Below are 12,993 nucleotides of genomic sequence, written 5' to 3'. Positions count from 1 at the left end.
TAAGCGTTGTTAATAGAATTTTTGTACTTATACTAAATATTGGTCTGTGTTTTAGTAGGGGAGAGGTATTATCTTGTGTTTGTGGGATTGGAGATGATTAATATCCTGTGAGTGTTTCAATGATTGTTACTATTTGAGGTAAGGGGAAGTATTTGTGAATGATATTGGTGACCTATGATTGTTATGTGGTTTTAAAAGGTTTTTTGTACTTTTTGTGGCTCTAGATAAAAACCGTTGTGGAAAAGTATGGTGTGATATGGAGGTTATGAGTTACGGGGAGAACAAAATATGGTCGTGTTATCGGTACTGAGGTGGTGAGTGTGTTTGGTAACAGATGAATGTTTGAATATATGAGCGGGGCGTGTTAGTGTTTTTTAATTTTATTTGGTATTTTTGCTACAGACTTTCTAGGAGGATGAGTGTGTGATACACATTGAGGAACAAGCTGGTGCTGATGGAAATAATCACAGCTATTGAAGTGTTAGATGAAGAACTAGCCAATGTTATCCGCTGAGAGGAAGAATTAGCCACTATAACCCCCTGAAGAAGCCTGTGGAGGGTGAAACAAGGGACCTTGTTGGGGTTAATGAGGGTTTGAATATTCATTGGGTATTTTGTTGTGGGATCTATTTATGTGATTTAAATGTGGTATGTTGAATGAATGTGTGTGAATGTTGGGAATACATATGTTGTTCTGTAGGGTGATATATAAATAATCAAACACTTACGAAGCAACTACCTCTCCAAGTTAATCACAAAACAAAGGAGAGAGGAGACTAAACCCACTCAATATTTCCAACATACACTTTTCAAAAAAATTTTTGTGCAACAAATTAGTTACCCAACAAATGACAATATCATAAAGATTTTTGCTCAAATAGTGTAATCTGCAGCCTCTCACCACGCAATGGGCCGCAGGCTGTTATCAGCTTAAAGAGCTTCTTATTTTGTAATCATTTATTGTCATTTGTCCACCCACCGGTTACCTTTATTCAAACTAATTATATCAACATATCAATTTTCAACCTTTCTTAAAACTAACGTTCTTTAAATGTCAAATTCAGAAATGTCAAATTCAGACATTCTTTAAATGTCAAATTCAGAAAATAGAATACTTAGCCGTAAATATTTTCAATCAAGCAGCTACAGTGCATTGCTGTTGAATTTTAAACATCCCAACATGAATCATGTTTCAACTGAGGTGTCAGTCTTCTTCAGGGGAATTATAACTCTCAAATCAGGCCAATATATTCCGTATTACCCCGGACCGAAATTTAAAGTCTCTCTAGGGATTCAAAAATGGCGCTACAGCGTCTCAGACGCTGTAGCACCATTTTTGATATATAAAGCCATATATATTTGTGGATGTTTTATTCTGGAAGTTGTTAATCTTTCCCGCTAGTCTGGTCCATTCTGTGATATGTTATAATAAAAGCATGATACATTGATTTTCCCGTCGATAGCAGGGCTGAATTAGCCATGCTGTCATGGGATCTGTCCGTCAGGTCCAGAAGGCGGAGCTTGATAAAGCAGAGGTTAGACTTTTAGTCCCTCTGCGGCTGCGCGTGGTTTCCCGCGCAGGAATAACAGAATCACCTCAGTCTGTTTTTCCGCGCGCCAGAACGCACGCGGAGCTTTTTTCTCGTCAAAAAATGTCCAAATCAGGATTTAAACGTTGCCGATGCGGCAGAGTTATGGCGAAAACAGATGGTCATGACCGCTGTTATCGCTGCCTCGGAATTCATCACAACATAAAAGAATGCGAGTTCTGTGCCAAGATGTCCCCAAGAGCACAAAAACAGAGAGCCTACCGCATTCAGGAACTTTTAACCACTTCGGATCCTTCTGAAGTGCAGTCTTCACCGGGACATCATCAGAAAAAGAGACCAACTTCCTGTGGAAATCTTTCAGAAAAAAGTCAGGGCTCTGACTTTCAAAGGGGTAGGTTCCCTCTTCGGGAACCGCATTCTTCTACTAAACATGCCAAGCACGGCGCAGGGCGTACTTTACATTCAAGTAAGTCTGTGCATGATTATACGCGCCATACTAAGGCGCAGGAACGCACTCCGCCCTCTTCGTCGGCGCAGCACCGTAAAAAGGTGGCAAAACCGCGCAAGCATTCTGCTGCGCGCTCAACGGCGCACCCCTTCTCTGCGCAACCGGCGCCGATGGTGGATCTTACCGGCGCAACACATCATTCCTTCGCGCAGTCGACAGCACTACCTTCTGCGCAGCCGACTTCATCTGCGCCAGTGGCGCCGCAAAGATCGTCTTCGGCGCAGACCGCCGCGCAGTCGGCGCCTCAACAAGCGACGGCGCACCTACATGTGCTTTCTACTGCGCAGCTAGCGCAACCGGCGCAACATACTTTTTCTGCGCAGCAGACGCAGCACCCTACTTCTGCGCAGACACTTCTTCAGAGCTCTTCTATCCACGAGCCAGTGAATATAGACACATCTACGGTACCCACGGATATTGTAAAGCCTGCGGGGTCCCAGTCAAAATCTCTTTCTACTAAACAGAGAGTTCAAGAGAGCACACAGCGACCAAAAGAATGGTATTCCCTTTCGGGAAAATCAAATCGGGGGGAGTTGGTGCAAGGTGTCCAGTCAGTGTTGGTCCACCGAAAAAGGAAACATCATTCCTCCCATTCTACAGCTTCATCTAGCTCCCATCCTACTTGTGAATCCTCATCTCACAAACGTAAGAGACGACATGGTTCACATACCCGAGCTCATAGCCAACGAGAACATTTGCATACTCATCGTTCTTCCGGTAGCCCGCCGACGTCTAAAATATCTAGACGGGTGCAACCCGCATCATCAATCTCGTCTTCCCAGTCTAAATCGATTACGAAGACATCAAGTTCCAGATCACCTTCTCATCGGTCATACTCAAAAAGTAGATCCCATACTCCTGCGCCTCAATCTCCTTCACCGCAACTTGCAATCCAGACTGGTCAGCGACCACAAATGCCGGAAACTGCGAAGGAAGCTTTTTTCCAGCTTTCTCAATCCTTGTCTGGTTTCTTCGAGACTATGGAGTCCACTTTCAGCATGCCTCCTCAAGATAGTCTACAGGATACAGGTAGTAGATTACCAAAGCTACGGTCTATGCAGCAAACACAACCACTATCTCCTGCTTCAGCGCATCATGTTTCGCCCGCACTAAGCGTGCATACTTTTCGGGATTCTCACTCACCGTCGCCATCCCTCTCCCCGTCCTCTTCAACGGGGTTTCCTTCGGATCCTATGGAACAACCGGTGGAACCATATTCACCACCGGAAGATCTTACATATCCCCGGTTCTTAGAGAAAATGGGACAGATCTTAAAATTACCACTACAAAAAGAAGCGGACCCACGTGCTGAAACCCTAGGTCTTCTTCGTATTTTCGATATGCCAGGTGAACCACTGTCTATTCCACCGCATGAACTACTTCACCAAGTACTTCTAAAGTCGTGGGAGACGCCTCAATCTATCACGGCTGTTTCACGAAAATCTGACTTAAAATTTCGGATGAAGAAGGAAGCACCTTATTCCCTGCCACAGCTTCCACATGAATCCATTGTGGTGGAGTCCGCTATGCAGCGCTTTAAGAAAATGAGGTCCCATTCTTCATATCCCCCAAATAAGGATAACCGATATTTGGATGAAGTGGGACGAAAAATTTTTCAAAATTCTATGTTAACAACCCGAATCTTGAACCATCAATTCTATATGGTTCAATACCTCTATGATTGCATTCAGGCAACTAAAGGCCTTTTATCAACGTCGGCTACAAATCCCCCACAAACGTTACATGATATGGAAGAGTGCACAAGACATCTCCTCCGATCCATTTATGAAGGAATGGAAAATTCCTCAAGAGCATCCGCAGTCTCCATCGCAGCCCGACGTACGGCGTGGCTTCGTTCGAGTTCAATTCGAGAGGATGTCCATCATAAGCTGGCTAATCTCCCTTGTATTGGAGACAATCTTTTTGGAACGAAACTCCAGGAAACCGTGGGGAAACTCAAAGACGAGGCCATGGCAGTTCAGTCACTGCAATCATCGACATCGTCTCAGTTTCCTAGACGTAGTTATCCTGCTAATCGCCGTTCGAGTTATGGTCGAAGACCTTATCGGTCCTATCAACCATATCGACCTCCAACTTATTCTAATTATCAGAGACCGCAGCAGCAGCCCCAACAGTCTCAATCATCACGTCGAGGTAGAGCCCGTGCCCAACGCCCGCAACAACAACTCTCCACGACTGCTGCTAAACCCGCTCAGTCTTTTTGAGTCCACAGCCACCACTTTCTCTCCATGCTCCACCAGGAAAGATTCAGGCATGCTTCCCAAAATGGCAATGCATTACATCCGACCACTGGGTGTTACAGATAGTCCGAACCGGTTATCAGTTGCAGTTTCTTCACAAACCGAACCTGCCATTTTTTCCCCCAAACCAGTACACAAATTCACAGAATCAGCTACAATCGGAAATCTCCTCCCTTCTTCAAGTACGAGCCATTCAGAAATTATCGCAAGCCCAAGTCAACAAGGGGTTTTATTCCCCTTACTTCCTTGTGCCAAAGAAAACGGGGGGACAACGCCCCATACTAGACTTGAGAGAGCTCAACAAATTCCTAATAAAGGAAAAATTCAAGATGGTGTCTTTGAAGACAATTCTCCCTCTACTACAACCCAACGATTGGATGTGCTCCATCGATCTCAAAGATGCCTATACCCATATACCAATCCACTCCAACTCCTGGAAATACCTATGCTTCACATACCAGAACATTCATTACCAGTACCGGGTTCTTCCCTTCGGCCTATCTGCGGCCCCCAGAGTCTTTACCAAGTGCATGGTAGTAGTGGTGGCTCATCTGCGGAAACAAGGCATGACAATTTTTCCGTATCTCGACGACTGGTTGATAGTAGCTCAATCAAGAGAAATGTTGCTAGACCATCTTCACCTGATAATCAACTGTCTGCAGGAATTGGGGTTGATCATCAATTTCGCGAAATCCCATCTTCAACCCACACAACAGTTGATATTCATAGGAGCCCGTCTCGACACCACACGGTGCAGAGCTTACCTTCCAACGGAAAGACAGCTCCTCTTACAACCTCTTCTTCAACATCTTCACAGAAGTCATACCACGACTGCGAGACACTTGCTAGTAGTCTTGGGACACATGGCAGCAGCCAATTTTACAGTATCCAACACCAGGCTCCATATGAGACGACTTCAGTGGGGATTAAAACGTCAATGGAAACAACATATTCAACCATTGACTCACATGATCACAATTACTGCAGCCATGCAGCAAGACATCTCGTGGTGGCTGAACCCCACTGTTCTTTCCAAGGGAGCTCTATTTCGCAGTCCGAATCACGACTTAGTCCTGACGACGGACGCCTCAAGAAAGGGCTGGGGAGCCCATTTGGACATCTACGAGACACAAGGTCTCTGGAGTCCTGCCGAACAAATTCTACAGATCAATTTATTGGAACTCAGAGCGATCAGGAAGGCGCTTCTCACCTTTCAACCTTATCTAAAAGGTCGCAGAGTAATGATTTATACGGACAACCAAGTGGCCATGTTTTATGTCAACAAGCAGGGAGGAACAGGGTCCTGGGCCCTATGCAAGGAAACCCTGTTAATATACCAGCATGCACATCTCCACTGCATTCATCTGCAAGCCACCTACCTTCCCGGAGTGGACAATGTGAGAGCGGACAGATTAAGCCGCATTTTCCATCCTCACGAATGGGCGCTCCAGGGGGAAGTCGCCCAACATGTATTCAATCAGTGGGGAACCCCAATAATCGACCTCTTCGCGACGGAGAACAATACACAACTTCCTCATTTCTGCTCCATACGACCCAGTCTCCACAGAGAAGCCCAGGATGCTTTCCTACTGTCTTGGTCGCGGAATCTACTATATGCTTTTCCTCCAATTCCTCTCATATCAAGAACAATACAGAAATGCATGGAGGACAAAGCCTCCTTAATCCTCATTGCCCCCGCATGGCCTCGTCAACCATGGTACAGTTTTCTCCTCCGCCTGTCGCAGGAACCTCCGATTCCACTTCCACGACGTCCAGATCTCTTAATTCAAGATCAAGGGACATTACTGCACCCCATGCATGCATCTCTTCATTTGACAGCATGGCTCTTGAACGGAGCACTTTAACCGATTATAGTATCTCCAACCGTGCTCAATTGATTTTGTTAGAATCCAGAAAGTTATCCACCAGACGAAACTATCAATATAAATGGCATCGCTATTCTCTTTGGTGTACTAAACACAGTTTGCAACCAATCACTTGTCCTCCAGAGAAGTTACTTGATTACTTATGTACACTTTTTGACGCTGGATTAGCAGCATCCTCCATTCGCGTGCACCTAAGTGCAATCTCAGCTTACCATGGACTATATAACAATGCCACTATTTCTACACATCCACTCCTTTCTCGTTTCATTAAAGGACTGTATCGCATCCGACCACCTGTCGCTAAACCGACAGTGCCGTGGGACATCAACACCATTTTGGAGCGTCTCATGCTACCTCCCTTCGAACCGCTGGACGAGGCCCACCCCAAATACTTAACCTGGAAGGTGGTTTTTCTAGTGGCTGTTACTTCAGCACGATGAGTAAGTGAATTGCAAGCACTAGTACACTATTTTCCCTACTTGCAGTTTTTTCCTCAAAAGGTAGTTCTCCGAACACACCCATCTTTTTTACCGAAGGTGGTTTCCTCTTTTCATATCAACCAAACCATTGAACTTCCTACATTTTTTCCCTCACCCCATTCATGTGATAGGGAAAAGCGACTTCACACCTTGGACTGTAGACGAGTGCTGCAGTGTTACCTGTCTAGGACTCAGGCCATTTCCAGACCTTCACAGTTATTCCTTTCCTACGATCCTAAGGCACTGGGTCTACCAGTTTCCAAGCGAACCATTTCTAGTTGGATTGTCCAATGTATTCAATATTGTTATAAGACTCATGAATTCCCTTTGTCTTCTACACCTACCGCCCACCAAGTACGAGCTTGGTCTACTTCTTGGGCACATCTCAGTAGTGTCCAGCCTGCAGACATTTGCAAAGCGGCCACATGGACATCACTGCATACCTTTACTTCGCACTATTGCCTCGATCAACAAACCTCACAAGATGCTAAGGTTGGACGAGCAGTATTGAACTCTTTGTCACCTAATTTACAGTGACTGCCACATCGTCCTAATCACGTACTGCAGCTGCAGATGACCAACGTGATTCATGCTTTGGACTCCCATGACAGCATGGCTAATTCAGCCCTGCTATCGACGGGAAAAGCAAGTTTGCTTACCGTAAACGGTGTTTCCGTAGATAGCAGGATGAATTAGCCATGCTGACCCACCCTCCTCCCTGGCAGTCACTACGTCTTTGACTATTACAGCTTAATTACAGACTGAGGTGATTCTGTTATTCCTGCGCGGGAAACCACGCGCAGCCGCAGAGGGACTAAAAGTCTAACCTCTGCTTTATCAAGCTCCGCCTTCTGGACCTGACGGACAGATCCCATGACAGCATGGCTAATTCATCCTGCTATCTACGGAAACACCGTTTACGGTAAGCAAACTTGCTAAATCACAATGTATATAAATTTATTACTACGATATTATGTAATGTAATGAGTGCTGTGTAATATTGCGTTAATATATCCAACAATATGTTTGCGCTTTCAGATATTGTTGAATGTATTCCCCCCCCAAGGCAGCCGGGAGGCGAAACACGGGACCGTGTTGGGGGATTTTATCTAAGGAATGCATTTTGAATAAGGAGTTGCCGTGATGAAACATTAATAAATAATTGATTTGAAAATTTATCCAGGAACTTACTCTATCCTTGCACTTATATTGTTTGGTAATATTGCGTTAAGCCATATATATATATATAGTTTTGAGTTGTGACTCTTGGTGGGGGTTGTAATACACTGTGTATACATGAAATGTCTTCTAGATATATACAATTTTAATCAGTCAATCATGTACAGTTCAATAGTTTTAAAAAGTTATGTTTTTACATTCTTAGGATTGATAGTATTGCACCAGGAAGCAAACTGGGCAAACTAGATGAGCTTGCAGTCCTTATCTGCTTTCATAATTCCATGTTTCTTTGCTGCCTTGTGTTTATTACCTCTGTTTTAGGGCTTCTGGAGATTCAAGCCATTGTTCTTGGTGACAGAACATGAGGTCACAGTACATTATCCTTACACTTACTTCCTTGCTATCCCTTTCCTGGGTCCAGCCAACATGGGGCTGCAACAAGGCACTCTGTGCCAGTGATGTCAGCAAGTGCCTTATACAGGTAAGATAAAACGCTTGCATTTTGGCTTCCCTTTATGACTTTTAAGCGTATACAAAAAGTTTGTTTTCAAACACCTGAACATAGTATCACAGTTAAAAATAAACAATGGCCGAAAAAGACCAATTGGCTCTAGGTTAACTGGTGCTCTGTGAAAATTAAAATTGGCTCCCACCCATTGTCCCCTGGCAAAAAATTAAAAAAAATAAAACAGCTTGACTTATGCCACCATAAGAAATACCATACTGGGTGTAATCGGGGTTACCTGAGCTTTGGCCACACTCAGGATAACTGATAGTGACTAGTTTTGTGGGCCTCAGGATAAACTCTCATTGACCCCCTGTTTACAAGAAGAATTTTTGCTTCCTTGCACAAAAGATAGAGGAACACACAGGCCTGAGAAAGAAGTACTCAAGGTGCATTCAGCCTGCTGGAGGCTTGAGGCTCACTCCTGACTTTGCATCATACTAAACTTAGTTTCGAGAGTAGGAACCCCTCCTGAAGCTAAACCATAGATGGAATACAATGTACGGTAAGCTCAAACATAAATGAGCAGATCCGTGAGTGATCAGATCTTTTCACACTCCAGACTTCTAGAAGTGCCAAAGCTGACCATTTCCTTGAGTCCTTTGACAATATCAGGAGATATGGAGTCAGCAGCACCAGTATGATCTCTGCTTCCCGGCCCCCCCCCCCCCCCCAGCCCAGAAGACGAAGTGATCTACAGTGGTCTCTTCTCGGGGAGAAGAGACCATGCTAGTGCGTGCAGCATCGGCCTGAAGAAGAGCAGCACGGTGTGGACCAAAAGAGGCGTGACAGCCCCTGCGGTAGAAGGGAGTCTTTTTTTTCGAGTCCGTGAGAGCTGGAAGTGGAGGAGGCGGCTGCTGCTGCTAGTTGGTGGGGGGGGGGGAGAGAGTGAGTGAGAAAGCATATGTTTGAGATCGTGTGTGTGTGACAGCATGTATGTAAGTAAGTGATTGAAAACCTATGTGTGTGATTGAGAGCCTATGTAAGTGAGAGAGAGAGCATGTGTGTGTGACAGAGAGGAGAAAGTTGCAAGCAAACCATCCCCCCTCCTGCGAATTCAAAACAAATCTCAGGGCACCTGGATATGAAATGTTCCCAAGCATGCAGAGCAAAGCAAAATTGTATCCTTATTTTTCATTATTGGGACTTTGTGTCTGCTATTTTGAAATGTTTTATTGTTATCTAGAATTTTTTTTATGACTTTTTAATTATTGGACATTCCATTCATCAGCTATTTGGAAATCTTATTTTTATTAGTATGGTTTTACTACTATTGATTTTATATTTCTTGATATGTTTTGAGGATGGGTGACGTTTCTCTTTTTCCTTTGTTACACTGTGCATACAGCCTCTCTGGCTTGTTGCGGTTTCCAATTCAGTTTTTATCTGCAAGTTTCTAATTATGCTTTATAGTCCCTCTATTCTTTGTTAGGTGAGGGTCTGCACATGTGAGGTATTCTGCTGACGTGTAGTTTCTGTGTAGGGCTCTATATAGCAGCCTGGCTTGCTCTGTTTTCCTAATAGGTGTATTGGTGTCTTAAGACCTGGTGTAATATTTTCAGTGTTGCCTTTTCTTAGGTAAGGTGGTTACTGTTTGAGTACTGGAACTTGGTGTTTTGGTATGGGATGTTTATTATTTATGCAGTTTCTGTTCGGACAGAATATTTGTCTTTCCCTTGTGTCATTCTTAACAAAACAAAATAGAGGTCCAATATTATTTTTTATTTCCACCATGAATTGTAATGAGCAGTGTGTCGCACGTGAGCGTGGTCCGTCAGGTGTGTCATGATGGGAACAAGGTTGAGACCCACTGCTCTAAGCTATAATGGCTGTAGTTCAGTTGTCAATAAATGTACATTGTTACAATAGACATTTTGGGTTGCTATTTGTTGTGTGGTTTGTGTTTTAATTGTTTTGTATTTATGTAATCTACTTAGCATAGCTGGTCTGCTGTAGGTGTAATATAAGCATTTTAAATATATATCTGCAAGCATATTTGTGTTTTTATTTATTTAGTTTACACCTCTTCTTTGGTAGATCAAGGCAAGTTACAGGTCCCATAGGTATTTCCCTGTTCCCAGAGGACTTACAACCTAAGGCCTTCATTTACTAAGCATTTTTTTCCAAAGACACAGAATGGGAGAAAAGCCTTAGTAAATCAGGCCCTGAATTTGTACACGAGGCAGTGGAGGATGAAGTGATTTGTCCAAGGTCACAAGGAGTGTCGGTGAGATTTGAACCCTGGCTTCCCTGGTTCTCGGACTATAGCTGCTACTCCTTTTTTTTTTTTTTTTTTTTTTTTTTTTTTAATCTTGAAAACAGTTTTTTTTATGCTAAAATAAGCATTGTATATATTTGTTTTTACCCAAATTTGTTTTATTCTGGAAAAGCAGGAGTGAGATGTGCGACGATAAAGTAATGCTGTTCTATCTCAAAAAGAACTGTCTCGTACAAGGAGGAGAGGTTTGTTTTTTTCCATATACCGACTGAGCTGATTTATTCACAAATATTCAAAGGCAGTCTACTAGTTACCCATCTAGATTCTTTTTAGATGAAAAGTTTTCTCCTCATAGCAGTTAAGTGTGTGCATGCTTTCACAATGGGGGAACTGGACTGACTTCGAATATTCATGAATAAATCAGTTCAGTCAGCATATTGAAAACTCTCCTCTTTTGTATGCGATAAGGCTTTTTGAGATGGAACAGCGCTACTTTATCATCGCACATCCTGCTCCTGTTACTGACTTTTTCATGTGTGATACTTTATTCCATGTTCTTTGTTCACTTATTCTGGGGGGGGGGAAATGTTCTCTAATCACTTCAAAATTTTGAGAAATTTTTCACCCCTAAGTGAATTTCTGCACATATGTTTACCCATAAATAGGTTAGACCATTGTTTTACTCACAAAAATGGCTTTTAACATTTCTCTGTGTCTATGAAAGTTTGGCAGGCTTTCTAATCTCTTCCAATTTTGGAATGGATTCTAATGAATCCATAACACAACAAAACATCATATACAAAAATGCCCATGAGCATTTTAATATTTGACCCTCCCACATTCCCACCATATACCTTTTTAATTTCCTAGCAGGCCGATACAGTATAGTGCGCTCCACTGGAGCTCACTGTACTGTATCGGTTCTCAAACCTGCTGACAGCTGCCGCTCCTGTCCTAAAAGAGGCGCTAGGGACGCGCTAGTGTCCCTAGCGCCTCTTTTTGCCATGGGCCCTCATTTGAATACAGAATCGTGCGCACAGAAGAGTGGCCTGTGCACGCTCTCCCGCAACTTTTACTGTATCGGCCCCTTAGTCTGCCAAATGTTTTGCAAAAAATCCTCCAGCCCTATTACAAATAACAGTAACAAGGAGCAATCTTTGTTGCATACCTCTTGCCAGAGTGATATAATCTAAAATGGTTTCATTTGCACAACCACCCTTGGTCTGGTACACATGGTCCTTTATTCATTGCATAAAACTGAAGCCTATTCCCACTTTCTGAAGGACTTCAACATAAATTTCCACTTCACGCTATCAAATGCTTTTCTGCATCATTTGATAAATGGATAGTGTCCTCCCCTTTCTGCTCTGTCCTGTGAATCAAATCAGAAGAAGCCTAAACTTATTCATCCCTTGTCTACCTTTAGCAAAGCTCACCTTGTCTCAGTTTACCATGGATGGAGGATTTATTTCCAGTTTCATGGCTAGAACTTTGGCTAATAGTTTAGTCCCAGTTGAAGAAGGAAATAAACCTACAATAACTGATGTTGATGCATTCAGCAAGGTTGCTGTAAATGTGTTTTCTAAAAACAGAATTAAAAATATCTTATAATTTAGAAGGCAACTAAGATTTATCAAAAGTTTTTATAAAAGCCTAACTGAAATCCATCTTGTCCTGGACCTCACTTTCATTGCGTTAACGGCTACCATCATTTCTGCTGCAGTCTAGACTTTGTTCTTACCAAGTTTGAATAAACGATAAAGGTTAGAGTTTAATATCCTTCCTCGGATCTACATAAACTTAAAGTACATAAATGACATTAGTCCCTAAGCAGTGCATATTTCAGGTGACTCCATTCTTTTTCCCTGATCATCCGAAGCTTTTTTATGTATGGAGCCTCTAATTAACCATTTTCAATTGATGGGCAAGAAGTTTAGCTGCTTTTATCATTCTTGTAAAATCTTAGTTTACCTTGCTTTACTAGACATGATAGCATTCGGTTCACCTATTACGACTCAAAATTTGAAAACCAGAACTACACAGATCTCTTATTTGAATTTGCAGTTCTTTTTAGGTTCTCTTCCTCAAATTATACCTCTCTCTTCCTTAAATTATACCTACCTACGCAAGAATCCAGCCAAGATAAAGAGCGTCCTCCCTACAGCCCCCTAGGCCCAAGGGCACAGCGGGCAAACCATCAGAGGCGCGAGACAGATCCCACACCTGGAAAAGTGGCATGAGTGGGGAGATGCGCCACATGGACGCATGAGTGCATCGACTGTGACTTCAAAGTGAGCGTATGCTCCAAGCACGATGACCAGATCAGCGCCGTTTGACGCAGTCCCTGGCGTATCCATCAGTAGCAAAACCCGTGGACGATCGCAGGGATGAGTCAGGCGCTACTGAT

The 12,993-nt window shown here is 43.2% G+C and overlaps 1 protein-coding gene across 3 annotated transcripts in view; it reads left to right on the top strand.

Moving 5' to 3' along the window:
- Nucleotides 1–12,993, top strand: part of TWSG1 (twisted gastrulation BMP signaling modulator 1) — a 90,917-nt gene that overhangs the window by 11,123 nt on the left and 66,801 nt on the right. For 2 of the 3 annotated variants that reach the window (XM_029590999.1, XM_029590998.1), the window contains one exon: nt 8,185–8,344. In XM_029590999.1, the coding sequence (XP_029446859.1) occupies nt 8,225–8,344 (120 nt within the window). In that variant the 5' untranslated portion in view covers nt 8,185–8,224. Of the gene's footprint in view, nt 1–8,184; nt 8,345–12,993 lie in introns of those variants that run through there. The other variant, XM_029591000.1, reaches the window with a different exon arrangement.

This window comes from Rhinatrema bivittatum, chromosome 2 (genome assembly GCF_901001135.1).
Source record: "Rhinatrema bivittatum chromosome 2, aRhiBiv1.1, whole genome shotgun sequence".
NCBI classification, from domain to species: domain Eukaryota; kingdom Metazoa; phylum Chordata; class Amphibia; order Gymnophiona; family Rhinatrematidae; genus Rhinatrema; species Rhinatrema bivittatum.
The sequence above is the reverse complement of the archived record's forward strand: the minus strand, read 5'-3'. Positions and strand labels throughout refer to the sequence as shown.